Source organism: Dysidea avara, chromosome 4, assembly GCF_963678975.1.
Source record: "Dysidea avara chromosome 4, odDysAvar1.4, whole genome shotgun sequence".
NCBI lineage: Eukaryota > Metazoa > Porifera > Demospongiae > Dictyoceratida > Dysideidae > Dysidea > Dysidea avara.
The window spans coordinates 33,224,405-33,249,528 of record NC_089275.1 but is presented as its reverse complement, the minus strand read 5'-3'; the positions used below and the strand labels follow the sequence as shown (position 1 = coordinate 33,249,528).

The 25,124-nt window shown below is 37.2% G+C and overlaps 2 protein-coding genes and 1 long non-coding RNA gene across 6 annotated transcripts in view; 1 reads left to right on the top strand and 2 right to left on the bottom strand.

The window, feature by feature from the left end:
* Nucleotides 1-25,124, bottom strand: part of LOC136254748 (uncharacterized) — a 304,047-nt gene that overhangs the window by 246,220 nt on the left and 32,703 nt on the right. The gene's annotated exons all lie outside the window — the stretch shown is intronic.
* Nucleotides 3,458-12,029, bottom strand: LOC136254745 (uncharacterized). Its single transcript, XM_066047491.1, has 4 exons — nt 11,710-12,029; nt 4,652-4,738; nt 3,799-4,529; nt 3,458-3,751 (listed from the first exon to the last, which is right to left on the bottom strand). The coding sequence occupies exons 2-4, from the start codon at nt 4,728-4,730 to the stop codon at nt 3,536-3,538; spliced, it is 1,026 nt and encodes a 341-aa protein (XP_065903563.1). The 5' UTR covers nt 4,731-4,738; nt 11,710-12,029; the 3' UTR covers nt 3,458-3,535.
* Nucleotides 12,258-13,947, top strand: LOC136254729 (uncharacterized). Of its 3 annotated transcripts, none has more exons than XR_010700713.1 (8): nt 12,258-12,553; nt 12,608-12,674; nt 12,720-12,831; nt 12,880-12,982; nt 13,032-13,273; nt 13,329-13,385; nt 13,427-13,488; nt 13,545-13,947. It is a non-coding gene; the product is annotated as an uncharacterized lncRNA (long non-coding RNA). The 3 variants fall into 3 exon arrangements; XR_010700714.1 differs by having other exon boundaries at nt 12,258-12,558; XR_010700712.1 differs by having other exon boundaries at nt 12,258-12,674.

Here is a 25,124-nt window from a genome sequence, read left to right as displayed (position 1 = left end):
ATATTGTTCTTGAACGTTAATAGCAAAATGGTTACAAGCAGTATTAGTGGCAATAGCACTACAAATAAAGTTATTCCTACCCGAACATCTGTCTTAGAACTATCAAGAACTGGTATCACTGAAACCAAAATTGTTAACAATAGAATTATACCATCAAATGTATTTAGTGATTTTAGTTGATATGGTCTCAATAGTACTTGTACTGCAGCCATTATTACACATGTACCGATAAGTATATACTGAATTAGAACATTATTGGATGGGGTTGTGATGATGATTATTATTATCACCAGTCGATAAATCATGTAATAAGCTGCAAAATAACGATACTTGTCCTTGTAGCACCCCTGGAATTGGTCTAGTAGTGGTTTAAACCTCGTAAAATTTAGTCTTTGGTTAAGGAATGGTTCAAGTAGGAGTAGAAGTGGTAGACCAATCACAATCACTATTGTACATAACACTGCCACAATAGCATATGGTAAGTGACGACCATGAAAATACTCAATATCAGGAGATAGATATGTGTAAGTCTTATCCACATCTAAGAATGTCAGTGCTCTCATTAGCAGTAGTGAAGTAGTTGCCACTGAAGTGTATGATAATAACAGTAGAAGGCAAATGACATGGATAATTCCCCTACTGATAAATGATGAAAACCTGTAGGATATCCTTGCTAATAAAGTTATTGCTAGTAGAATTAAAGAAATAGCAAAGGGGTGTACAAAATGAATGAACTGTTGGTCAATTCCACTCATTCCTTTCACCAAACAAAGTTGTCCAAGAAACTGTGGAGTTATTTTGAAAATACTAGAAACAGTGTTAAAAGTAGTGAGAAGCCATTGTGAAAGGTATAAGGCTTGGTTCAACAGCACATCCATTATGCTGTAGTAGTATGTGATAACATACAAGTATCCAATTGGGACCTTGAAATACATCATAATAAACACTGCTACAACTACAGCTATCCAGTACAAGACTGTTAATATCACTACCAGTGCTGTCTGTCCTGCTGTACACTTCTCAGTTTTGACACATTCAGCAGAATCAAATGATAGAGTCCAACCTTCCTCACAGTTACCACAAGCAGGACCAGATCTGTGTGATCTACACTGACTTGCTCTTAATGGTGAAAGACTATAGAATCCATCAGTGGTCTCACAGCAGCTAAAGTCACAATAGTTAACAGGACATACTGCTACTGTTGGTTATCCATTCACACTACCAAACCAATAGCCTCTCTTGATAATCGAAGTAGTGCCAGAACAGAACACAGTGTCACTATCATCAAAACATGCACATCTTTTTGACTTTTTATCATACTGAAATCCAGGGTGACATGGTGATAGCACAACTATTAGCTTGATGGAAAAACTGTTTTCTTCAGATGTGGGACCAATGTGAAATGCAATGGTTAATGTGTAGTTATGAAATACAATGGGTACAGATTTATTTCCAGTAATACTAACTCCTTGAAATGCATCGCTACCACATGATATTGAAATGTCATGTACACCATCAACCTGGTAATTGGGATCATCTTCACCAGTAACTGTAAACTGTACTGCATTAGAAGAAGATTGATTGTAATAGTCAAATATACAAGCATCAAGAATAATTTCTTCACCTAGCATTATATTGTTTATATAGTATATTTCACAATTTCTGTTACCAACAATACATGTTGCAGGATGGTAGAGTTTAATATTGTTGGGAGTAACAGCTATCTCTTTGCTAAACTGACTAATTTGCCAATTCGTTTTGCTGGTACTGAGAATACTATCATTTAAACAGCTACTATCACACGATTTTGTCACAATTATATACAAGGAGTTTCCTGCAGCTCTAGCATAGTTGTTACGAAAATGACTATAACCATTGAAGGTGAAATATGTTGTGGCTTTGGCCAATATTGCATATATAGCTCCACCATACCCATCAACATTGTTATTACTAAATGTCACATTGCTATTGTTATCAAATGTTATGTTATAGTTATCACTGAGGTACAAGGCTCCACCCCTATGTAGAGCAGTATTGTTATCAAAGAAAATACTGTGAGTTCCAAATGTCACACTAGAATCTGATATAGAAACAGCTCCGCCATTTCCAGCTTTGTTGTTGATAAATAATAGTGAACGATTTTCTTTAAAATAAATAATGGAACTATCTGTGGAATGTATAGCTCCACCATTTTGTACAGCAATGTTAGCATCAAACACAATCAAATTTTCTTCAAATGTTATACTAGAATCTGATATAAAAATAGCCCCACCATTTGCAGCTTTGTTTTTGATGAATGATGACTTTTGATTAAAAGAAATATGTGAACCACCCGATGACCATATAGCTCCACCACTTTGTGTAGCTCTGTTAGACATAAAGTTTATAGTAGAATACAATCGGATGTGAGCACTGAAACAGTACACAGCTGCACCGTTTTGTGTGACGGTGTTGCCAATGAAAGTTGTCATGGAATTGTCTACAAATGAAATATTAGATAAATGTGAATGTAAAGCTCCACTAGATGATGCACTGTTGTTAAGGAATGTTACTGTTGAGTTCCCAGCAACTATTATGTAGCCATTTTTGTCTGAAAACACAGCTCCCCCGGTCATAGCACTATTTGTAGAAAATATCACCATTGAATTATCCTTAGATACAATTGCAGAATTTTTAGTAGAGTAAATAGCCCCACCATTCTCTCCAACCTTGTTGTCATTTACTGCAACTCGTGTGCTACCTCTAAATAAAACAAATGAACTGTCAGTGAGAAATAAAGCTCCACCAGATGAAGCTTTTAATATTACACGTGTAGCATAGCAGTTATAAGCTTTGGAGATAACTGCAGGAACCAGCAAATATCATCTTATCACATGTGTATTGTGATAAGAATCTACAGGATAACAGGGCTGCTGCCCAGACTATAGGAGGCCCAGGAAGTATAGGAAGTTGGGACCCTACAGTGTGGGCGAAATACACTGTTTCACACTGACAATTAACAAAAGTTAAATCTTTATAAGTTTTGTTAATGCAATAATTATATAGTTTTCATTTAATGAAGTAATATTACAAGCATTAGCAATACATTGCACAGACTTGTGGATGTACCAATTGATGAGTTTTTTCAATATAACACCTGCTGTACAAGATCGAATGGACTACAATTCATGTGAAAACAAATACAAAGACTGAAATATGGTTTTGCTGCAAAAGTAATAAATGATCGGAATTCTTTACCATCTGACATTGTTGTGGCCGCTAACATTAATTCTTTTAAACTTTGCTGGATGTACATTGGACAAACCGTAGATTATTAATGTGTGGTATTATAAGCTTTGCTTTTTCAGAACCACTAATAATAAATAAATAAATATTATGAACATAACTAGTACGCAGACACATCTGGCTAGTACATATAATTCAGCGTAAGTACCATCTGTAGTGCTACATATATTCCTCAACTTAAATACTATAATGATGTAAAATGACATAATGTAATAGTGTACACATGTAATTGATTCAGTCACATATTATGCTAGTCAACAGACAATTCACTTTCACACATTGGTCCAGTATATTCTGTAGTACAAATACAGCCGATCTCTGAAACTCCACTTGGTATGGACTCTGGATGGACAAAACACTGTCCACCATTGAGACAATTATCACATTCAAATGGCTCTGCAGATGGTACAGTTGGAATGTCACTTGACATATCAGTAGGAGTGGGAGCTCTGGTAGTTGCTTGATTCTACACATTTAAATTGAGTAATATAATAACATGTGATATGTGCTTACCCTTAATACAGTAATCTCATTAGTGTATGTTAGCTGTTGAACTGATGATGATACTTCAACAAAAATATGCTGTAAGCCAGGTATTGTCCTTCTCATTGCTCTCATACGTAATATTATGTTTCTGCTGCTTCCTGGTTCTAGGATAAATCTCCTGGGTCTTACACGCACTCTTAATCCAAATGAAGTTATAGCCCTTACTGTAAACCTAGTGCGATTGGCAGATAAAGTACTCTGTATTGTTAATAATACTCTGGCTGATTGTCTTCTAAGGATAGTTAAGTTTTGAGGTCTTACTGTGCCTTCTGTTAATGTAAACAACTGCTCTGGTTCAGAAGCCTCTGGTTCCAAAGTCTCTGGTTCAGAAGTTTCAGGTACAGAAGTCCCTGGTTCAGAAGTCTCTGGATCAGAAGTCACTGGTTCAGAAGTCTCTTGTTCAGAAGACTCTGGGGTAGAAGTCCCTGATTCAGTAGTTGATGGTTCAAGAGTTGCAAGACCATAATGAGGTCCTTCAATAAACAAAAACTCCAAACCAGTGGAATCAAATCCCTCCACAATGAACTGAAATAGACCACTTGGAATGACCACAGCAGGGGCAAACAGAAATTCTTGACATCTAATCACACTAAATGTAGCAATGGGATCTTTGAATATGGCAGTTCTTAATGTAATAGGCTGTGCAGGACTGAGATCTTGGAGTCTGTTTGAGAAGAGGACCACACCAACAATCATTCCTGGAACAAAACGAAATATAATTATTATAGGGTATTAATATAGTACATGCCAGCATATCTGTAGGTACTGTACTGTACAGTACACACTTAAACAAAATGAATGCACAAACATGTAAAAATACCTGGTGGAGGTAAAACTTGAGTTGCACTTCCATCTACATAGAATTCTGCTAGCAGGTCAGTATCATCTGGTAACTTCATGTCAACACCTGAAGGACATGATTGACTGGCTACCACTTGCAGCAGCAAGTAGATAACTGCTAAACTATAAAGCATATTCATTGTTGATCTTAAGCTATAATTTTCAATAAGTGGATACCAGCCTTTTATACAAGTAGATTGCCCACTTGTCCTGTAATGATGTCACAGTTAATTAACAACCAGTTTCCTAGATACTGTCATGTGGTCTATGATATAGTGTATTATGTATGTTTTCCACATGGCAAACACATTGTTATGCCTTGGCTAGTATCAACAAAGTAACTACCCACTTTGTAAGTTTTCAAATTCCCAGACCAAGTCTGGAAACACTACGCCATGGCCAAGAAAATTTGCAGTGTTGCAGGCTAATAATATAAATGGTTCTTGTTTATATTATATGAAGTGCATGTACGTACGTACATTATAGTACCTACATATTAAACGTTTGTATACAGACATAATGTGATACAATACATTATACTTCAGTTATAGATAAAGAAGATCCCTAGTGTACACAATAAGTAAAGGTAGTCCACCATGCACGAACCTCTAACTATAATTGATGACGGCTTCAGTAGATATGTCCAGCATATAAACAAATAACGAGCTTTCATATGTCATTATAATACAGTGGAACCTGTTAATTTGGATGTTTGATCATGAAAAAAAGGACGCATGTGTAGAACACTTATAGTAAACCTTTAGCATGTAAACCGATCTGGAAAGCAAGACACCTTGATAATCAGGTAAACAAATTATTATTATAGTATTGGTCCATAGTATACAAAGGCTGAAGCATCCAATCCATCATCATGATTACACATGATCTGTATAAAATATAACATACTGTTCTGTTTATCATTTTTCCTTTGGAAAGTGTCATAATTATAGCTCAACATTATTAACAAATTAAATTGCAGAGCCAAAATCATGTAAAATACTGCATATATTTCAGTATTATTGAAACTAGTAATATAGTCCAAACTTTTTTTTCTATAGACTGATGCAATAACAGATCACAGGTTCCAAAACTGAAGTCAGTTATATAGTCTGTGGTCAATTTTGTCTTAGTATAAGAGTATTTTAGCAATGCTTACTAAAGACAGAGTTAGTACAGGCAGAATTGGGACATGATTTTTGCTGTGTTGTATACACTAATGAAACATTTGCTGCCATAAATAGCTAGCATAAGTACATATACAGCATTGTCCATGGTTCAATCCATATATTACAGTGTACTGCTAGCTGATAATATTATACTTATGTCCATTTTTTATGTGATACATACAGTAGCTAGTAAGTGTAAAATGAGAACAGTTAGACCAGTTGAGCTTAACATTATGAGGTCACCTTTACACCCACCTTCCTGTATTGACTGCTAATAAAAGAGTTAACCCACACCAACTGATCTTCCTGACATGCAGCTCTATACATAACAGTGAATGTATAGCTTCCAGGAAATGGCACATTAATACTACAGACAATGCAGTCTATTAGTACAATGGGAGTGGAGAATAGAACAAAAATATAAACCAAGTAAATATTTCTAAATTATTTTTATATCATCATTCTTTCTTCCTATACAGTGGATTCAGTACTGTTGCATGGCAACAAATTATCTAACACATGATCTAGTAAGTCAACCATACTATGGGGTTGCCATAGTTAGTGGGAATACATGTACATGACTTATTTGTACTGTGGTCCATTCTTGGGCCAGCAAATCACACTGATGTGTGCAATCCTAATTGAGAATGACCATGATACTGGCTATTGCCTCAGCTACACTATTCACAAACTTCTGATAAATTAAAGTGGTACTGTAACTCATATCCTCTTTCAATAATGTTGAGGCTGAATATTTCCAGGCAACTACTTGGTTAGGTCAATTCTTACCATTTGAATTGGCAGTTTCAACTTGGATGTACGTGGTTGTTCAATTAGAGTATTTTGTTGACCAGTATATGATTGTTTTATTAGAGTATATTATGGGCGAATTCATTTGAGTACTGTCCAGTGTTTTGCTTCATTTCATGGAGAGGATACTGCAATATTACTAAAGTGTTGATAATACACAGGCTAACTGTGTGACATAGATGTACGTCTATTACGTTTGCACACCTAAAATTAATAGCTACACAAAATAAATTAATAGTTGGATATCAATGAAACTAACTGTTGATAATTATACCAATTGTTTAACTTATATGTGTGAGTCCTCAAACACATGCAACCACAGGTATGGCCCTAAAAGAGACCAATGGCAAGGGTTTACCTTAAAAAAAATAGAATAATTACATGGTGATATGTGACTGGATTTTGGAAAAACGATCCAAATCGCACATTAGAAGTTCCGAGATAAACGGTTTTAAAGAATTGAAGCCAGCATAACTCTCCAAGGATAGCAAGCACGCGTATGAAATTTACACAAAAGATGCATCAATCTGTTACCTTTCAAGCCACTTCCAGTACTTGTAGCTGCTTGTACAGTTTCCCGCCAAATAAGATAGAAAATGTGAGCAGTTGGACGAGCGAAGTAGTATCACGAGTGCTCACAAAGGGGTGGAGGCTGGGGGGTGGCGGGGAGGGCAAAAGTTAGACCTCAAAATGGAGGCAGACCACGATTGGAGTCCAGACACCAGATTACAGGGCTGTGCTGGCTCCTTAGTGGCTGATATGTAGCAAAATCAGCAGAGAACACGTCTGGCCAACAGTATAAGGCTGTCCACCAGTAAACCACTGACTCTTGCCAAGCCAGGTCCTTCACAAGGCCTGAAACCGCCATTTGAGCACTCCACACCACCCAGAAAAGACGTGTGTAAAAACCAGCCTCGTGTAGTTTGAGTAGTGCTGAGGGTCAAAACTTGTAGTACGATAGTGCAGCTATCCACTGGTGGTGTTAGTTTGATTTTGCCTGATGTGCGATTTGGATCGGTTCTGTAAAATCTGGTCACATATAGAGTTACGTTCAACTACTCTAATAAAACATACACTTTTTCTAATAGAATGTTCACTAAATGACGAAATACTCTAATAGGTCACACATGCCCCAGTGCAGTGGTCCCTTTAATGTTCGGCCATCGATACCCAAATGTTTTGTTATTCAAACAGTAGTGACTGTTCTATTAGAGTATTTTGTTCACTGTATGTTCTATTAGAGTATTTGAATGGAATTCTGTATATAAATCAATCAGTTTTAACTTTCCATTATTTAATGAATTTAAATTATAGAAGGACCATTGTACAGATAACAAGGGGAAAGCCATGTGCATAGTGCACATACACAAAATACATGGTCATATTATAAAGTTGATGTCACCAGTACCAATACAAAGACACTGAAAGCTCAGTACAACTTCGTAACAATGTTAAAGTATGCTATCAAAATTATAGGGCAACAGATGGAACAGCCAACACAGAACAGAATTATCATAGAAAGATTGGGAGTTATCTATCACTTAATTTCATTGTATGTACACACAACAGTCACACATTGTAAGCTAATAATACAATAAAATGGATATTATAGCAATCTATTAAACAGTGGATCCTCAATAATCTGAACAGCACTGTTCTCAAGTTGATAAAAGTAGTGAAATTGTTCAGATTATTGACTATATACAGAACCCTATTCAAATACTCTAATAGAACAATAGAACAAACACTTGTTCTCAAAATACCCTAATAGAACAGTCATTTCAACTGTTGGGATTAGCAAGTGTTCAGATTACAGGAGTTTGGATTAGCAAGGATCTATACTGTCCACATACATTATAAGCTATATGCCAATAGTTTATATCATAGAATCTTAGTATGCACACTACTAACATGGCTACCCACTCCCAAAATGACTAGCTCATTACATTTATATTAGCACTGCTATTGTAGCCATCAGTACTCCGATGTAATTGTAAAGTGATAGGTTTAATTGCTACGGCAGCTATAAGCCATGTTTAGACACAAAATTAATTTCGTTCTACGAAGTGTATAGAAAAGTGTATCTACAATGGATTGGTCTTAACCAGTAGTCACACATCCAAACTGCTGCATGGTATGGTGAAAGTGATCTTTAAATAAGATGCTCAAAGCTCTACTATTATTCTCTGACATATGTGCCTATATGCACCAAATGGACAGTACTGATATGTCTAGGTAAGCTGTATACATGAAACACGAACAAGTCTTATTTATAAGAACAACTGCTCATATCAGTGATTTTACACACAAACTAGCAAATTTGCTCTAATTGTAAGACTCTGCTTGTATTCATTTATCAATAGTATTACAGTCTACATGAATCTTATGTTTGATGCTGTCTGTAAGTTTACATGGAGTCAAACCCATGGCCACTAGCAAGAGTTCATAATATATAAAGAGAGGAGATCTTCCTACTTCAGTATAGCCTGTACAAATGCATATCTCGAAGTGATGATGCAATAACTACAGTCACTTTCAATGTGTTAGTTGGTCAGGTCTCTACTCAGCATTAAGTTTCAATGATCCTTGTAGTTTGGCTTCAATAAGCAGTCCACTGATGACATTGTCAACACTCCTTAACACTGTATGTGTAACTTGATATGACATCCTAAAGAAATCAAAGGTTTACTGTATTACTTTGAGATATACACCCTGTACATGATCATGATAAGTGGGTGTGGCTCACAAAAAACTAGTTTGTAGCAGGACTATGTTAAAACACTTCAACGTGAACTAATTGATCCATTGCACACATGATCCAATCCAGGTCAGACTCAGATATTTGATTATGTGTCGTGTGATCTAACCCTGTGAAAAGGATCAGTGGACAGCTCGCTGTGACTGAGCACTAAATCTGCAAGGCAAACATTTCAGCACAAGAAACATTCAGGATACAAATTCATCCATCTGTCAGCCTACAACATGTGCAACAGTGTAGTGCCAATTTATCAGTAAATTTAATAAAAATTAAATAGTGTGTATTTCGTCAAATTAACAACTGCAAATTGCCTAAATATTATTTTGTTGTTACACAGCATTTACGCATGCTTTGAGGTTATGCTATGACGTTATCACTTGGCAGCAGAAGTCTACCAAGTGAGTGGGAAAAAGACAATACCAGTTAATAACCAGTTTTTCCATACCGGTTCACAACGCTACTATACAGACACTCTGTGCTCAGTATACATACATAATAATATTATATGGTCAACTTATATAAAGCTAATGTCCCCAATACCATGTATGACACTGAATAGGACCATTATCAACCCCATCTGCTTTGTTCTCAGTACAACCTAGTAACAATACTGCAGTATGCTATAAAAAAGTATAGCAGTACAGATGGACCAGCCAACACAACACAGAGCAACAATATTAAAGAAAGATTGAGAGTTATCCATTACTTTATTTCACTTTAATGTACTTACAATAGTCACATATGTGACCATCTCAGTGAAAACCTGTCTAGTTCGCACAACTTTCAAATATTTTTTTAAATTTCTCAGCATTATCTGCATGTATAGTTCAAGGAATGGTTCACCAAAGTTTCAGCCTTCTGTGGTGAGTAGTTTTGGAATTACAGCGCTAGAAAGTAGGAAGAATAAGGAAATCAATTTGTACAGTGACTATACTAAAAATAAACTACAGGCACTTGCATTCGTAGCCATAACTTCCGTTTGGATTAGTCTAAAAAGTTGGAATTTGGCTTACAATGTTCACCATGGATTGGCAGACCAACTAAGGTATAGTTTTAGCCTTGTATTCACCTGTGCATAGGCATATGAAGGCGGTTTTATTAAAAAAAACATCAATAGCTTTGTTTACGTCTACTGCTCCGTAAACAAACTCACGTGACATGCAAATCATTAGGGCTACAGAAATGAAACAAAGATTTTCGAACTCCCCATGAGTAAGATGGTGTACAGTTTAATTGATTTGAATCTTCCTTCTTCGAGTATTAGCCCGAGAAAAACTTGCATAATTTTTCTTGTAGCTTGTGTAATTTTACGAATTATTTTAAAATTTAGATTTTCTCAATACTCATGCTTGTGCGAACTAGACGGGTTTTTGCTGAGACGGTTACATATTGTAAGTTATTATACATATGTACTGTACACAGTCATACATTACAAGCTATATGTAACAACAGACATTTAACCAGAACATAACTATATTATAGTATCCTGTATGTGTACGATATATTATAGACTAGTGTTACGTGAGTAGTTAGCAACAAGTTTATAGTTGTTTGCGAGTGAATCTTCGGGTTTGTTTTGAGATGTGAACAGGCAGCACTGTTATAAGACAGAATCCTAGTACATACTCCACTAACACTCACAAATTGAATAGCTCATTACATCTGCATTTGCACTGCTATTGTAGTCATTATTACTCAGTGTTAACAATATTACAGCGCTTGGTTTGATTGCTATAGTAGCTATAAGCCATGTTATCTACAATAGATTTGTCTTGACCAGCAGTCGCACATCCAGTGCTGTAAAGGTATGGTAAAGGCAAATGTTCAAAGCATATTATTTATCTTATGACACATGTGACTGCATCGTTAGTGTACAACATGCACAGTACTGATATGTCTACAGAAGCTGCATACACATGAAACACAAACAAGTCTTATAAGAATGACTGCTACATGACAAACTATTTCTTGGTGCCCCTTACTCAATCCTGAGCATAGTAAACAGTCTTTTGGCCGATAGAAATTTACCTTTTAGCTAAACAATGCTACCTTGAATGATACAAATAGTAAGTCGCCACTTATGGACTAGTCACTAAATAACAGACCACACAGCGTAGTATCAGTGATTTGACAGTAGCACAAACTTGTAAATTTGGCCCAATAATAAGACTTTTCCCCTACTGACTATAGGCTAAAATCTCGTAAGTGTATTCTAATGCTTTTGCGCATTTTAATTCTCAAATGGAATACCCTAAAAACTACCTGCAGTAAAGTATTAGTTGGAGTACATTACATAGAACTAACCTCCAAGAAAGAAAACATTGTTGTTTCCACCAATAATAGTGCTTTCCCTCAAGAGCCTTGTTTAACGTGCAGGCGGCGCAGCGCATTTGAATTGGTTGCTATGAGCTACAAACCGGCCTTACTGGTTACTGGGCACGCAAACAGGTTTTACGAGTGGTAACTAACGAGTTACTGGTCGTCACGTACTGAAAAGGGATGGCGTTATATGGAAAACTCTATTCAATAACGAATGGACGGAAGAAAAAATCCCTTTTTATTTTTCCTGTTTTACTATCGTCTAACACAATCCCGGTGAGCATTTGTGTGTGTGCTAAGTAGTTTCGCTGTACATTAATTAATTATTTAATTATTTATGACGTCGCTTATTATTATTATTACTTGGTTATGTAACTTGGTTATGTAATTATTGTTTACTGGGCAGTCAGCCATGCTGTAGCTGGTGTGCTCAGGAATCACATAAACACAGATACATTAGGTACAATAATATGATTGGAGTCTATAGTCATAAATAGATCAGTATTTGCAATTTCAATTGTATCAGTTATAGTACGTTTGCGTTGAGCTGAATCCTGGGTTGTTGATTAAGAAGCCATACAAGATCAAAGGCTTTAAACATAATGTTTATGACGCATTTATTCGTAAGCCCATGTTACGGGCGCGCACTTAATTGTTGTGAATATGGCGTCCAGTGCACCGTCAGCGAGTGCGGAGCGAACCCCCCTTGGAAAGAAGTTAAACAGCCAAACGAAGTATCTACTTATGAAACTATGGGAGTACTTTAAGCAAGAAGCGAAGAAATGTAAAATTTCTATCAACATCACAGAGAGAATCTCGAAGGCCACCGGTATTGTATGTAATGCCTTCTTTGCTGGGTTTTGGCATACATTACGCCACGCAGGGATTTCAAGGACATCTATTAGAATGGAGCACCGCAAGAAAGGTGGTTTATTTACGCCAAGAAAAAGGTACAAAATGCAATTTGCACAAGCCCGCTCAATTGTAATCGTCAGGTACAAATGTTTACGAGTCCATGTTGATGCAGACAGTTTTGACCCAGATACTGTCAGACAAGATCCATTCATTGTACGGAAGGAAGGAAATCTATCGCTCTCAAAGATTTTGGTAAGTTAAATTTTGAAACCTGCAACTTTGTCACGTACTCCGTCTTAGGCCAAACTTAAGAATGATGGTGTTTTCTCTGGGGGGGTAGAACATTGCTTTAAAGAGTGTTGAGTGATATGGGATTTAAGTACAAGACGATTAATGACAAGAGGTTAGCATTGAAACTGTTTGTGCTTTAATGTCACTACACGTATATGCAGGGTATGCTATGAGCAGCCCTGCACAGTCCATCAGCATCATAAATATTAAAGATGAACGAGGTGCAACAGAACTGAAGGAAGACTGGTTGTGTATTTGGATGAGACTTGGGTAATGAAGAACTTCTAGAGCAATTCCTCATCCAAATCAGCAGTGATAGTGAAGATGGTGATGGTGGTATTAATGAATCTTCCACTAGCAGCAACGGGTCCAAGTCTTCTTCTGGGCTTATACTTCATCTGATGTAAGATTGTTTGATATTTGCAGCATTGGTGTTACAACTTGATTTTGTTCCCCAGGAGTCATCGGGTAGCTGGGATTAAACTCTGTGAAGTACATGAAAATACAGATGAAATGTAAGTGTGTGCACTTTAATAAAAAATTATTGTGCTAGCAGAAGTTGAACATACCATCCCTTTTATATTAAATCAGTGCAGGAGTGTTTGGAAGTCACTACAGGTACTATCAGCCCAAATTCATACAAACAGTATTATTTCATTTGTTGAAAATTTTAGAGTTTTTTGGGAATGTAACTTCAAAAACAAAATGCTGGCTGTAAAAACTGTGTACATGTGTGGTGAAGTGATAAGAAAAGGATTAAAATGACAAATTGACTAAATGGGAACAGAAGATGATAGTCAGCTGTGGTGAATGTGAAATAAAATACATGTTGTTTGGCTCACTTGCAGGAACACCAATGCTGAATAACAGATTTTGAGCTGTTATAATTTGGTTTTTTTCTCTTTTGAGGCTGAAGAAGTTTTTTACCTGAATATAAGCAGGCCACTTATCTTCTAAATAGTGCAACAGTGGCCCCAGCTCTTCTACTTATGCATCTCTGTTTTACACACACAAAATCTGTTTTATTTTTCTTGTAAAAGTGTATTACAGCCTCTTACATAACGGATGGTGAAATCATGCGTGTTGAGGGCGGGTGTGTGACGTCTGGTTTGGCCACAAACATGTGTCAACATGACCATCAAAGGGCCACGCTTTAGAGGCTTCCCCATTGAAAATGTATGGCGAAACTTTACAGTGTCATAACTGGAGTGTCTTACATTCGAATGAAGCGCTTTTAATATATTTTTAGCGGATCGAGAAGCGCTACGTATCGAGCAATACAGGAGGCCCATGCGATGTAGCAATCGTAAGTTATTAATCGTTTTTGAGGGTTCAGCTCAACGCGAACGTACTATAGTACGAGTATGTTATTGCAAAGAAACGTTATCCTTTCAGCTAACTACATGTCAGTCCATGCACATCATTCTATGTAGTCAGCTCCTGTGGTTGGTAACGAGTAGTCAGCCCCTCCTTCCCTCTTTAATGCAGTCAAGTAGCTAACCTTCCATGCATGGACTATAGCTAGCTATATAATGCACAAATTCCAGTGCATAGCTTTGGTAAATGGTTTGTTGTGGCATTTGAAGTCATCAATGACACATTTTAATAAGAAAGATTTATAATGCGTACGTATAGTCTAGTAGCTACATGTACTACAAAAATCAAGTCACAGCTATAGCTAATCACATGTAGGGTCAGTGGCGTAGCCAGGAAAAAATTTTTACCGACGCAAAGTTTATACGTTGACTAAATTGAGGGTCTGCTTCTGACTCAACTGATTCACAAATACTTTTCAAGTATGGGTGGTACAGCATTTGGAGGTTGACTATCTGGTTGGATGGAGGAAACTGTTTCAGAAGACTCTGAGTGTTTTTCTACATGTCATAAGTGATTCCATCTATCAACCATTTATCATACTACGACAGATTAAGACATCTAAACATACCATCTTTACAACACCGTAGACGGAGGAGTGATTTGATATATTTGTACCAAATTCTCAAAGGCAGTTATGATATAGAAAATCATTTATTATTATTTATTTATTTATTGTTAATCAGCAGGACCCTCCAGGGGTATAATGCTGATGTGCAATTACATGTGTACAATTTCAATTAGTTACTTAACTATATAAGTATGTACAATTACGACAAGTTACTTAATTATATACATATGTACAATTACAATAATAAACTATAAAAATATATGCAATTACGATAAGTTACTTAACTATATACATAGAAGAGGCTAATTTTTGCTTAAATTCTTCAACACAGTCGGTCTCAATAATCTCAGTATCTAATCTATTCCATTCTGGTACAGTTCTTGGGAGGAAGAAATCTTTATATACATCAATTCTTGGTTGGTAAGGTACTAGTTTAAAGTTGTGTGAGTGTCGGGTCCGTAATACAGTAGATTTAAATGGGAGATAACAGTTCGGTATAATTAATAAATCATGTAGTACTTTATATAGTAAAACTAGTCTTATTTACCCCATCCACTTCTACTGCAACAAAAGGTCACACAAGGAAACTATTCAAACATCACACTAATTCGTATACAAGATCTAATTTTTATAGTAACAGAGTAATCAATGACTGGAATTCATTACCCCAATCTATTTTTGATTCTCCCTCTGTCAATGATTTTAAAACACTACTGGACAGACACTACAGTAATTGCTTATTTGATTTTGTATAGTAATTAGAATAGCTAAGTACATAATAATTATTAATTTTGTTTATGGATGTACAGGCAGAAGCCTTTATCCTTAAAATACAAATACAAATAAGTAATGCTCCAGCATCGTTAATGCTACAGTATACCATGCTTCAATTATAAGACTAGTTTAATTACATGCAGCACAATTTACTCCAGAGATATTTTTAGCAGTCAGGCCATCCATGGACTGCAATGGAGGCACACTACTTTTTATTGATCTGAAGTGATGTTTAAGTCAGAGATAATTATCTCTTTCATGTGATGTTCAACTGCATGTGCTAAGCATGTCAAGCTAGGTAGTCTGGGGGAATGCTCCCCTCAAGGAAAATTTTACTTTGAAATGGAATGTGGAGCGAGCTATTTTTTTTATTGTAACGGCTAATGCATGATCAATTAGTTCAATGTAATGCCATGCAGTTGGCTCATTGGAACCTTTGAAAAGTAATGTAAAGACAGTTGACATACATGTAAATGATCAAGCAGTGTAATGAGAACTGCAGCTATAATCTGTATTGAATGCTCTATTAGAGTATATTACGATGACTGCTCTATTAGAGTATCTCGATCTTTTACAAATTCAAGCCATACAAAATAGAATCTATGGTTGTAGTACTAAGCAGGGCTGGAGCCTATGGTACCTTGATGGTGCTGGACCACTTTTCAGCTACTGGGGTACAGCAGTGCTGTCTAGTAACGCTTGAGTAGAAAATCCGGAGTTCCAAAACTAAGTTCTGCTCAGCCTGCTGTTAAGCATTTTTACCGAGGCAGCTGCCTCAATGGTAGCTACGCCACTGAGGGTTGGCTGCAATTCTATAAGTTTTCTGTAGCTCCTGCTCCTAAATGTCACAGCTATTGTTTTCTTTGCTTCAATTGGTTAAATCAATCTTCTTAGGTCTGCCAGCTCACTCCAATCCGTTGCCTTAGCTTATTTAATAAACAATTTTTACAGTGAGCTAAGGCTGTAGTGAGTTACACTTGTCGACACTACATCCGTGATTATTAGGTAATTAGGCGTCACCTAGCTCCCACCCACACTGCGAATAAATTCCCAACGTAGCTACGGTGCATGGGTAGTGTATTAGATGCAGTCCGTTATCAAGACTCACGGTAGTGAGTCGCGAGGCCAAGAAGCACAAAGCGCGCACCCACAAAATAATATACACGCGACCACTACTGTGAGTCATTTACATGAGGGATCGATTATGCAATCTTTTAAAATCCGCATGGCGAAATCTCAGGCTTACTAAAAGATTCCACCTCGAAACCAGGGGCATGTAACCTTTGTATAATGAGTAACTACCACACGAAAAGTCAGGCAAATTGTTGGAGTAGTTTGTTCCATCGCCCACCCATTTACCATGCGTTAATTATATTATTTATTCAAATGTGCATCGTTCTTTTTTTTCATTTTATTCGTCATCGCATCCCATTGAAGCGATTTTCTTTCAACCATGAAGTTGTATTGTAAAAAGGCTGCGGCTATCAGGGGCTTTTTACACAATGTATCTGTACATTTAATTTCTCTAAAAGTTGTTCGTTAGTTTATGAAATCGCTTTTGTGCTCTTTGAAGATTCAAACTTGCCGCCATGACGTCGAGGTGTGAGGCGCCCACCTCAATTCCCAAACCCAAAACAGTGTGGAAGTGGGCAAGGTCATTAGCCATAGCGAGCTGGCTGATTTGATAGACACTGTGCTGTCAACTCTTGGTTTAATTGTGAGCAGTCACTGATTTGTTTTAATTTTGCCACGATATGCCTCCACTGACTCGTCAGTGTGACTCCGGCCCATGCAGGGCCGTACATAACTAGTAGCCAGCTGTTTCATACCCGCTGTAGTGATACAGTTGAAGTAATTTACTGTTACATTACCCGTGTACGTCTCTAATCCCGCCCCAGCCCTTCAGTGCCTGTGAAACTTCAGTGTTGACTTAAAAAGCCAGCATCAGCGCATCACCTTTCAGTCACAGCACTTCGTAGACTCACCCGGTGGGGACTATTCTACGGAACGGAACGGAACGGAACGGAACGGAATGATGGACTAAACCACGGAATGGAACGCTTTCTCAAATTGAAGCTTGCAACTTACCATTGCTGAAACTTCCCTTAAAAGTTAGCAGTGGCATCTCCAGTGGGTGATTAAACATAAGACAAAAAGAATTAACGGATCGATTGTGGGTTTTTGTTGATTGTCATTAGTAACGAAGTATTATTGTGGGATGAGCTCATTGAGCTGTATCAGTGATGTTCATCCATACGGAAGGGAACTTTATGTGAGCTGTTTTTCTTATTTAGACTTTAGAAAACAGTCTGGGCCGGTCTTTCAAGTCATAAGTCAGTGTATAAATAAAGCAAGCAGGAAGATAATGGTAACAGGAAAGAGCCAGCTGAATTAAAACTTGAAGAATTTTGTGCAGTGTGTGAGGAGCAAATATTTTGGCAGACCACAAGGAGGGTATATTCTGCAAACATCACTGAAGTGTATGCATGGAGTTATTTATATATTAACAGCTGGTGCAGTGGACTAATGCTGTATTCAATAGTGAGCTGATTTTATCTGTTGCACAATTCAAGGATGTGTCTGACTGCTAGCCTTGAATCAGGCTAAATGCCAAAACTCCAAGATCAGCCAAATCTCTATTATAAGCCGCATGTGAAACCATGCCCGTAGCCACCAGGCAAACGTGATTTGGACCAGGATGTGTGTGTAATTTCAATGTATCTAGTCAGACCTGAAATGGAGCACACATTAATTACATACCACCTAAGAATCCTAGGATTTCTTAAGTGTAACATTTCACATGCTTCACTTCAAACAAAACAGGTTAAATTTGTTCGTCTATTTTCAAGTGATTCCCGGTCCAGCTGGTCCATGAAATTACAATGGGATCACATGTATTTGTTACAGTGTGGGCTGTCCTGTGTTGGATCTACTCTAGAGTTGAAAATTCAAGGTAGACTCACTGCCAATGTACTGACACTAGCATGTTTAAGTGGAGGACAAATGAAATAGTAATGCTAGATTATTTATGTATACAAATTTTTCATAATGAAATTGATATCCCATTTTGATTTGTACTTCCACTTTGCAACATATTCAAGAACAAGAAGCTACCACACTTAATCTCCAACCATTGTCATTAATTAACCAAGATCTCACTAGTCTGTAATTCACCTTACTGTAGTGATTTTATTGATTCATCTGTATGTTTTCTTCATTTTCCTTTGAAGTTGTACGAAGAGTTCATAATAAGGTGGAGAGTGTCTAACTTGAATGCATTCACCAAACACCCTGCTTAAAGTAACACCTTGGCCTTATTTCAGAACAAAGGCTTTATCTTCTTCAGCAACACTAATCAACAGTTTTCTACCCCCCAGTAAAGGTGTTGATTTGATGAAAGGTGAACTTTACGCAGGGTGTTTGTACAGGCCATACTGAGAGTTAGACACTCTCCCCCATACAAATCAGTATTACGAACTCTTGGTTGTACAGTATAGGTAAACAAAGATAAGTTTCTCTCCCATCTTATTCTAGGATTTCTATTGACAAGGAAAATTCAATTATTTGTATACAGGCTCAAAATTGAGAAAATATAAAGAAAGTAAATTAATATTATACAGTCAGTTTGCTTTTGGATATTTAATGTCTCCAACCACAACAAAAATCCATGCATCTCATCACTGGTCGTCTGAACATTCTGAAAATGATACCTCACTCAATCAACCATATATTCTGTTTATTAGACTGAATAAAGTCATGATTACCTAAACAATCACTTAATTAATGTTTTATAATTATCCTATTCCATTTTCCTGGAGGTTCCACTGATAAAATGCAATTTCGGCAATGATAGCAGCTAGCCAAGCTGCAAGTTGATTCAGAAAGCATTCCATTCTGTAAAATAGACCCCATCCAGAATTCAACTCAGTACTCAGGCTGAGATATCTGACAATAGTCCACTACTCTGTTAATGAATCATTGATGTTCACACAATATAGCCTCCTTGAGGTATCTGAATGTTTGCTCCTCACACACTGCACAAAATTCCTTTAGATTCTGCTTAGACTGAGTTGATTCAGCTTGTCACCATACTTGTTTCCTTTGTAGTGTAGCTATACACATACTGATTTACGCCGATTAGAAAGGCTGGGCCTCAGACTGTACATTCTAAAGTCAAGTAAAAATAACTCACATACTAGTAAAAACAAGTCATGCATTAAGTTCCCTACTTGGTATATCCGAAGATGAACACACTGAGTCAGCTATTCCCACAATTAGTACTTCGTTACTAATGACAACCAACAAGAACCCACAATCGATCCTTAAATTCGTTTTATCTTTCTTGGGGGTACGTTTGATTACCTGCTGGAAGTGCCACTGATAACTTGTACAGCAATGGTAAGCTGCAAGCTTCAATCTGAGAAAGCATTCCGTTCCGCAGTTTAGTCCATCATTCCGTTTCGTTCCGTTCCGTTCCGTTCCGTAGAATAGACCCCACCGACTCACCCACAATTATAGAAACTCTTTAATGATTGCATGATATATTGTAATGGTAAACATTTGATCCCATAAAATTAAAAAAATGACTACAATAGCACAAGAAGCCAGATACACTAGTGTTTGGCTATGAAGTACCACCAAGAGTTCATAATATAGTAGTGGGGTCTTGGTACCAAATATTATTTTTTCTTCACCATTTGCGGGATTTGTCCATTGACCATAAACTCACCCACCAACAGTCACAACATCAGTATTCACCCTGCATATACAGAAAGGGATACAGTATGGTAAGGCACAGCTAACTAAAAACATGTAGTCATCAGTGTTGGGAGTAACGCGTTACTTATGTAATGCGTTACGTAATATTATTACTTTTGTGGTACCTAAGTAATATAACGAAATACGCTATAAAAACAGGTAATATAACTTAAGTTACTTTACTTACAAATGTAACGCGTTACCAAAGTAATATAGTTACTGTAACGAGTCTAATATTACGTAATATTATTACTACAAGTAACAGAGTTAGTAATCTCGTTAGTAATCCACTGAGTAACGCCTAGCCACTACAAAGTAATGAAACCTATTGAGTGAAGCTTATTTACCAGCTTCTTGCTTATAACCAAGATTTGCACATTGCCCAACAATGAAATCATGTCACGTGATAAGGTGGTAGTTTCACACGTGACAGCTTAAGGCTGTGGACACAAAGTAATATAATATGTAATATTATTATAGTTACTTTATTTTTATGGATAATATGTAACTGTAACTAAATAGTTCAGTTGCAAGTAATATGTAATATGTAACTAGTTACTTTTAAAAAGTAACTTGCCCAACACTGGTAATCATAGTCAGACTAACATGTCAATAAACACTTACTCCACTATTATGATAATTGTTAAAGTGAGCATCCAACATAGTCATTCCCAAGATGTATTCAGCATACTGCAGCAGTTGATGACCAATTTTGGAATATATTACTTGACTTCTTTTGTGGTTCTCACCTACATTGTTGACATAACAATTTTTGTTGCTAGGAAACATATGAACTAGGAGGGACTAATGGTTATAGCATAATGGTAAACAAGTTACAACAGCAAAGGAAATTTTAATAAACTATCAGTGATTGGATAGTTGATAGATAAAAGTAGAAGACAATTTTGTAGTTTTTCCAGTCCTGATTGTTTGAGGATAAGCACATTAGCTACTATAAGCATGAAAAAAGCAAGACAGACTAAATTTCAACACAAGGTTTATGATGCAAACTCACTATGCATCTACCAATGTGTTACCCTACCACCCCCCTTGGATGTAAGTAGGGCTTTACAAGGCAAATTGACATAAAACTGCTGCTTCACTATATGGGGCATTTGACAATCATTCATTAAGCAACCAAGTATTTTTTCTACGCTATGTCAAATCTCCCCGTTGCAACTGGAGCCAATGGTGGAGATTTGACACAATAGGTTTGCCCTACCATGGGGCATTTAACATTCGGTTGTGCCCACTATAGCCCCATATATGTCCGAGGGGGAGGGGGGGTAGTAGGGCAATACATTGATACGTACATTATATATAATATGGTACATCTACAGGGGTAAGTAGATTAAACCCATACCTTGCGGGCCTAAGCATGTTCCTCTCCTGTTTTGAAAACTAATCTTTTATTGCCTGCCCCTAACTGGAGTTTTCCTGACACCTTCAAAATCACAAAAATATATCTAAAATGGTTAATTTAGCTTTGACCATTGGCAAACTACAACACTCAACAATTATATCAGAGTATACATAACTCTATATATCTGCCCAGTTGCTATATAGTAGGGTCCATCAGATCTGCTCATATTATTATCACATCAATAAATTGATGCATACCGTATAGTAAAAAACGTTGGCGGTAAAAAATTGTGATGAAACCCCTCTGTTAAAAAAATAGGCGGAAAAAACTTTGGCGATTAAAATAATATTCACCAAAGTTTTTACTGTGCGGTACGTAAGGATAAAAATGACAAGGTGTCAACTCATCAGTTAAGTAGTGTAGTAAGTGTATAGCTAGGTAGCTAGCATTGTTGTAGCAGTAATTTTGTAGCTACTGATCTAGCGACGTACTAGCAAAGGCATGCTTCTCCGATCTCCTGCGATGCCAAGAGCGACCGTGTATTTGCTTTTTTCAGTGAACTCCAATAGTAGAGGTTATCACGTATATCAAAGTATTTGGCCAAATCCACCACAAGACGATGAACTAACTGACGTGCGAATAAAATGCCATCCCAAGGAGTGCTTACAACTGCCTAGAAAGATCAAGATCTCCAAAGTCAGCTCAATCTTTATTGCGTGGTGGTACGAGCTAACCTTCATCTCAAGTTCTAGTTACTCAATATGCTCATGTGATCATCTAAAACAATTGGTGAAAAAAACTTTGGCGAATTGAATGCTATTCGTTAAAGTTTTTTACTATTAGTGGAGGACCTGGCTTAAATTTGTATGCACTTAATTTAGGAGAGGATAACTCAACTGTTCTAGACTAATTTGACCCCAAGGAATAAGATGGGATATGTGCCAAATGCTCTATCCGGGGCGAAATCCCCCAAAATGGCCACGCCCTTTTTTGGAAAACATATCACTGTATCTTCTAAAACATTGCTACTGTAGAGTTCCTGTGGTGCTCAAAATGTTTAGAATGGCCATATTTAGGGGGTAAATGAAGAATATAGAGTATATATAGATATATCATTGAGTTTAGCATTACAATAAAATGCAAACATGATTATAAATAATGTTATGTTTATTCAGTAATTGGGTTTTGGCAACTGTCACCTCCCTTACATTTACAGTACTTGCAGCACTTAATTCCAGCACTTAATTCCAGCTACTCTGCAACAACACCCATTCTTGCGAGCACACTTGCCACATGTGCAGGGATCTGGCAGGCCTTCAGGTTTAGAGCTAGATCACAATCTCAGGTACCATTATATTTTCCCTTCTTTCAAAACCATAAGCCTCAGCATCCATGGTCAAAGTGGCATCTCTAAATGGTGCTTGAACCCACAGCTGCACTTGATAGTATGCTCTATGAATATGCTTCCTTGCATTGGTTGAAGTTGCAAGTAGTTCTTGCAAAGTCCAACTTGAGGGCATTGCTATTGAATGCAGCAAGACGTAGGTCATCAAATGTCTCCAGATCCGTTGTTGGTTTGAGACATTTGACCAAGTATGTCTCTGCCATCTGTATTGAGCTTTCTGTTAGCTCTGGAGAGTTCAAATCAAGCACCAAAGAAAAACTTCCTGGTTTCTGAACAGCATTTAGGGCTGCAGACTTGGTTGCTATCTTGCTGGTGGTATCACATCCAGTTAGCGCATGAATTGCTGGAAGGCACTCGATCAAGTCATTTCCCAATGCACTGCAAATGTCGTGGAGTGGCAAGATCACTCTTCTCATTCCAGAATTGCGAATTAGCCAGAGTTCTTGTAGACCAAAGTCTCTCCAATTCACTGTAAGGTGGTACAGTAGGCACACAAAGACATCTGTATCACCTGATGACAGTGTCATGGATGTAGGTCCCGACCAGCGACTTAAGATGTCTTGTATATGAAACATCATCCTGCCATCAGCTTCCTCATGTGTGCAGTTGAGCTGAGGAAATACAGAAGCACAACCAGCCGACACTATCCATGCTTGTGGTGATATACCAAGATATAAAGGTTTGGAGCCATGATAATTGGTGGTGAGCCATTCAACATAGAATGCTTGGAAAGCACTTTTGCTGGTAGAAGATGACCAAAAATTCTCTAAAATCACTGGAAAAGTCTGACATCCATCAGAGATAGGTTAAATGAAGGTTCAGCTATTAGTACAAAGTACCATCTGGGATTTTCGTTTATTACTTGGGTATGTAAAGCAGACAGCATCACCATATAGCTCAATGATTAATTGCTTCACAGATCTGTTAGACACCATATCAGCTGAACCTTCATTTAACCTATCTCTGATGGATGTCAGACTGTGTGCTGACTTGCTGAAATCAAGGTTAAGGGCCAAGAATCTAGCCTTGAAAGTATCATCTTTGGTAGCTACCGAGTCCTCCATTTCAAGGTTCCCCATTATTTCTGCTATTTTAGCCTGATATTTATTGAAATATATAGTCCTTGCAACAGTAGTCATGGAATAAGATATCAGCTGCAAAAACATCATTTACATCACACATTGCTGCTGTCTCAGTGTAGACTTGGTCTTTAAATAACATAGCTGCATTCAATAGTTTTTGGGCCATTGGTTTTTCACAGACTCTGTATAGTGTGTGAATCTTTTTTTTGCTTGACAGTCTTGCGATCTGCTCCACAAAAAATGCAGACATTTATAGCTTCACTAGGCTTAAATCTTTTGCATCGCTGTTCTGTTGGATCATTTCCAAGTCCCTAGGCCTGCTCAGGTGATTCAGATTGCTCTGGTTGAGCTAATGTGCTAACAGTTTTTGTCACATCCCTCTGAAAACTTCTGTAGCATGAAGAGGCATAGTATTTAATGATACCTTGCTCTGACACTGTCACCCTAGCTGCCCAAATGTCACTACTCTCTATTTGTTTGGCAAGTGAAACAATACAACTCCTGCCAGTTTCACCACTAGAGAGGTATTCAGATCGCTTCTTTTTTTGACATAGGATACACTCATCAAGGTTGATTGCCTTTGGTGCAGCACAAGGAGCAGTAAGTCGTACCTCATCCTGTAGGGAAATGTGTTTCTCAACATGGAGTATCACCATTCACTACTTATAATCTAGCCCACAGAAATTGCATGCTTATTTTGTCTTACCATTACACTGGTGATGGACCTTTCTCTCTCCAGATCTTGTAGTTCTTGCTTTATTATATAAACAAGGGAGTCTCTTTCACTTTGCCAGAACCAAAATGACAGATAAGCAGCTGTACTGCTCATTTAATAGAACCAAAAATAACAGGCATGTAGCTGTGCTAGTATTTATCTCATTTAATAAAATTTTAGGCATGCAGCTGTGCTGGCATTTATCTCATTTT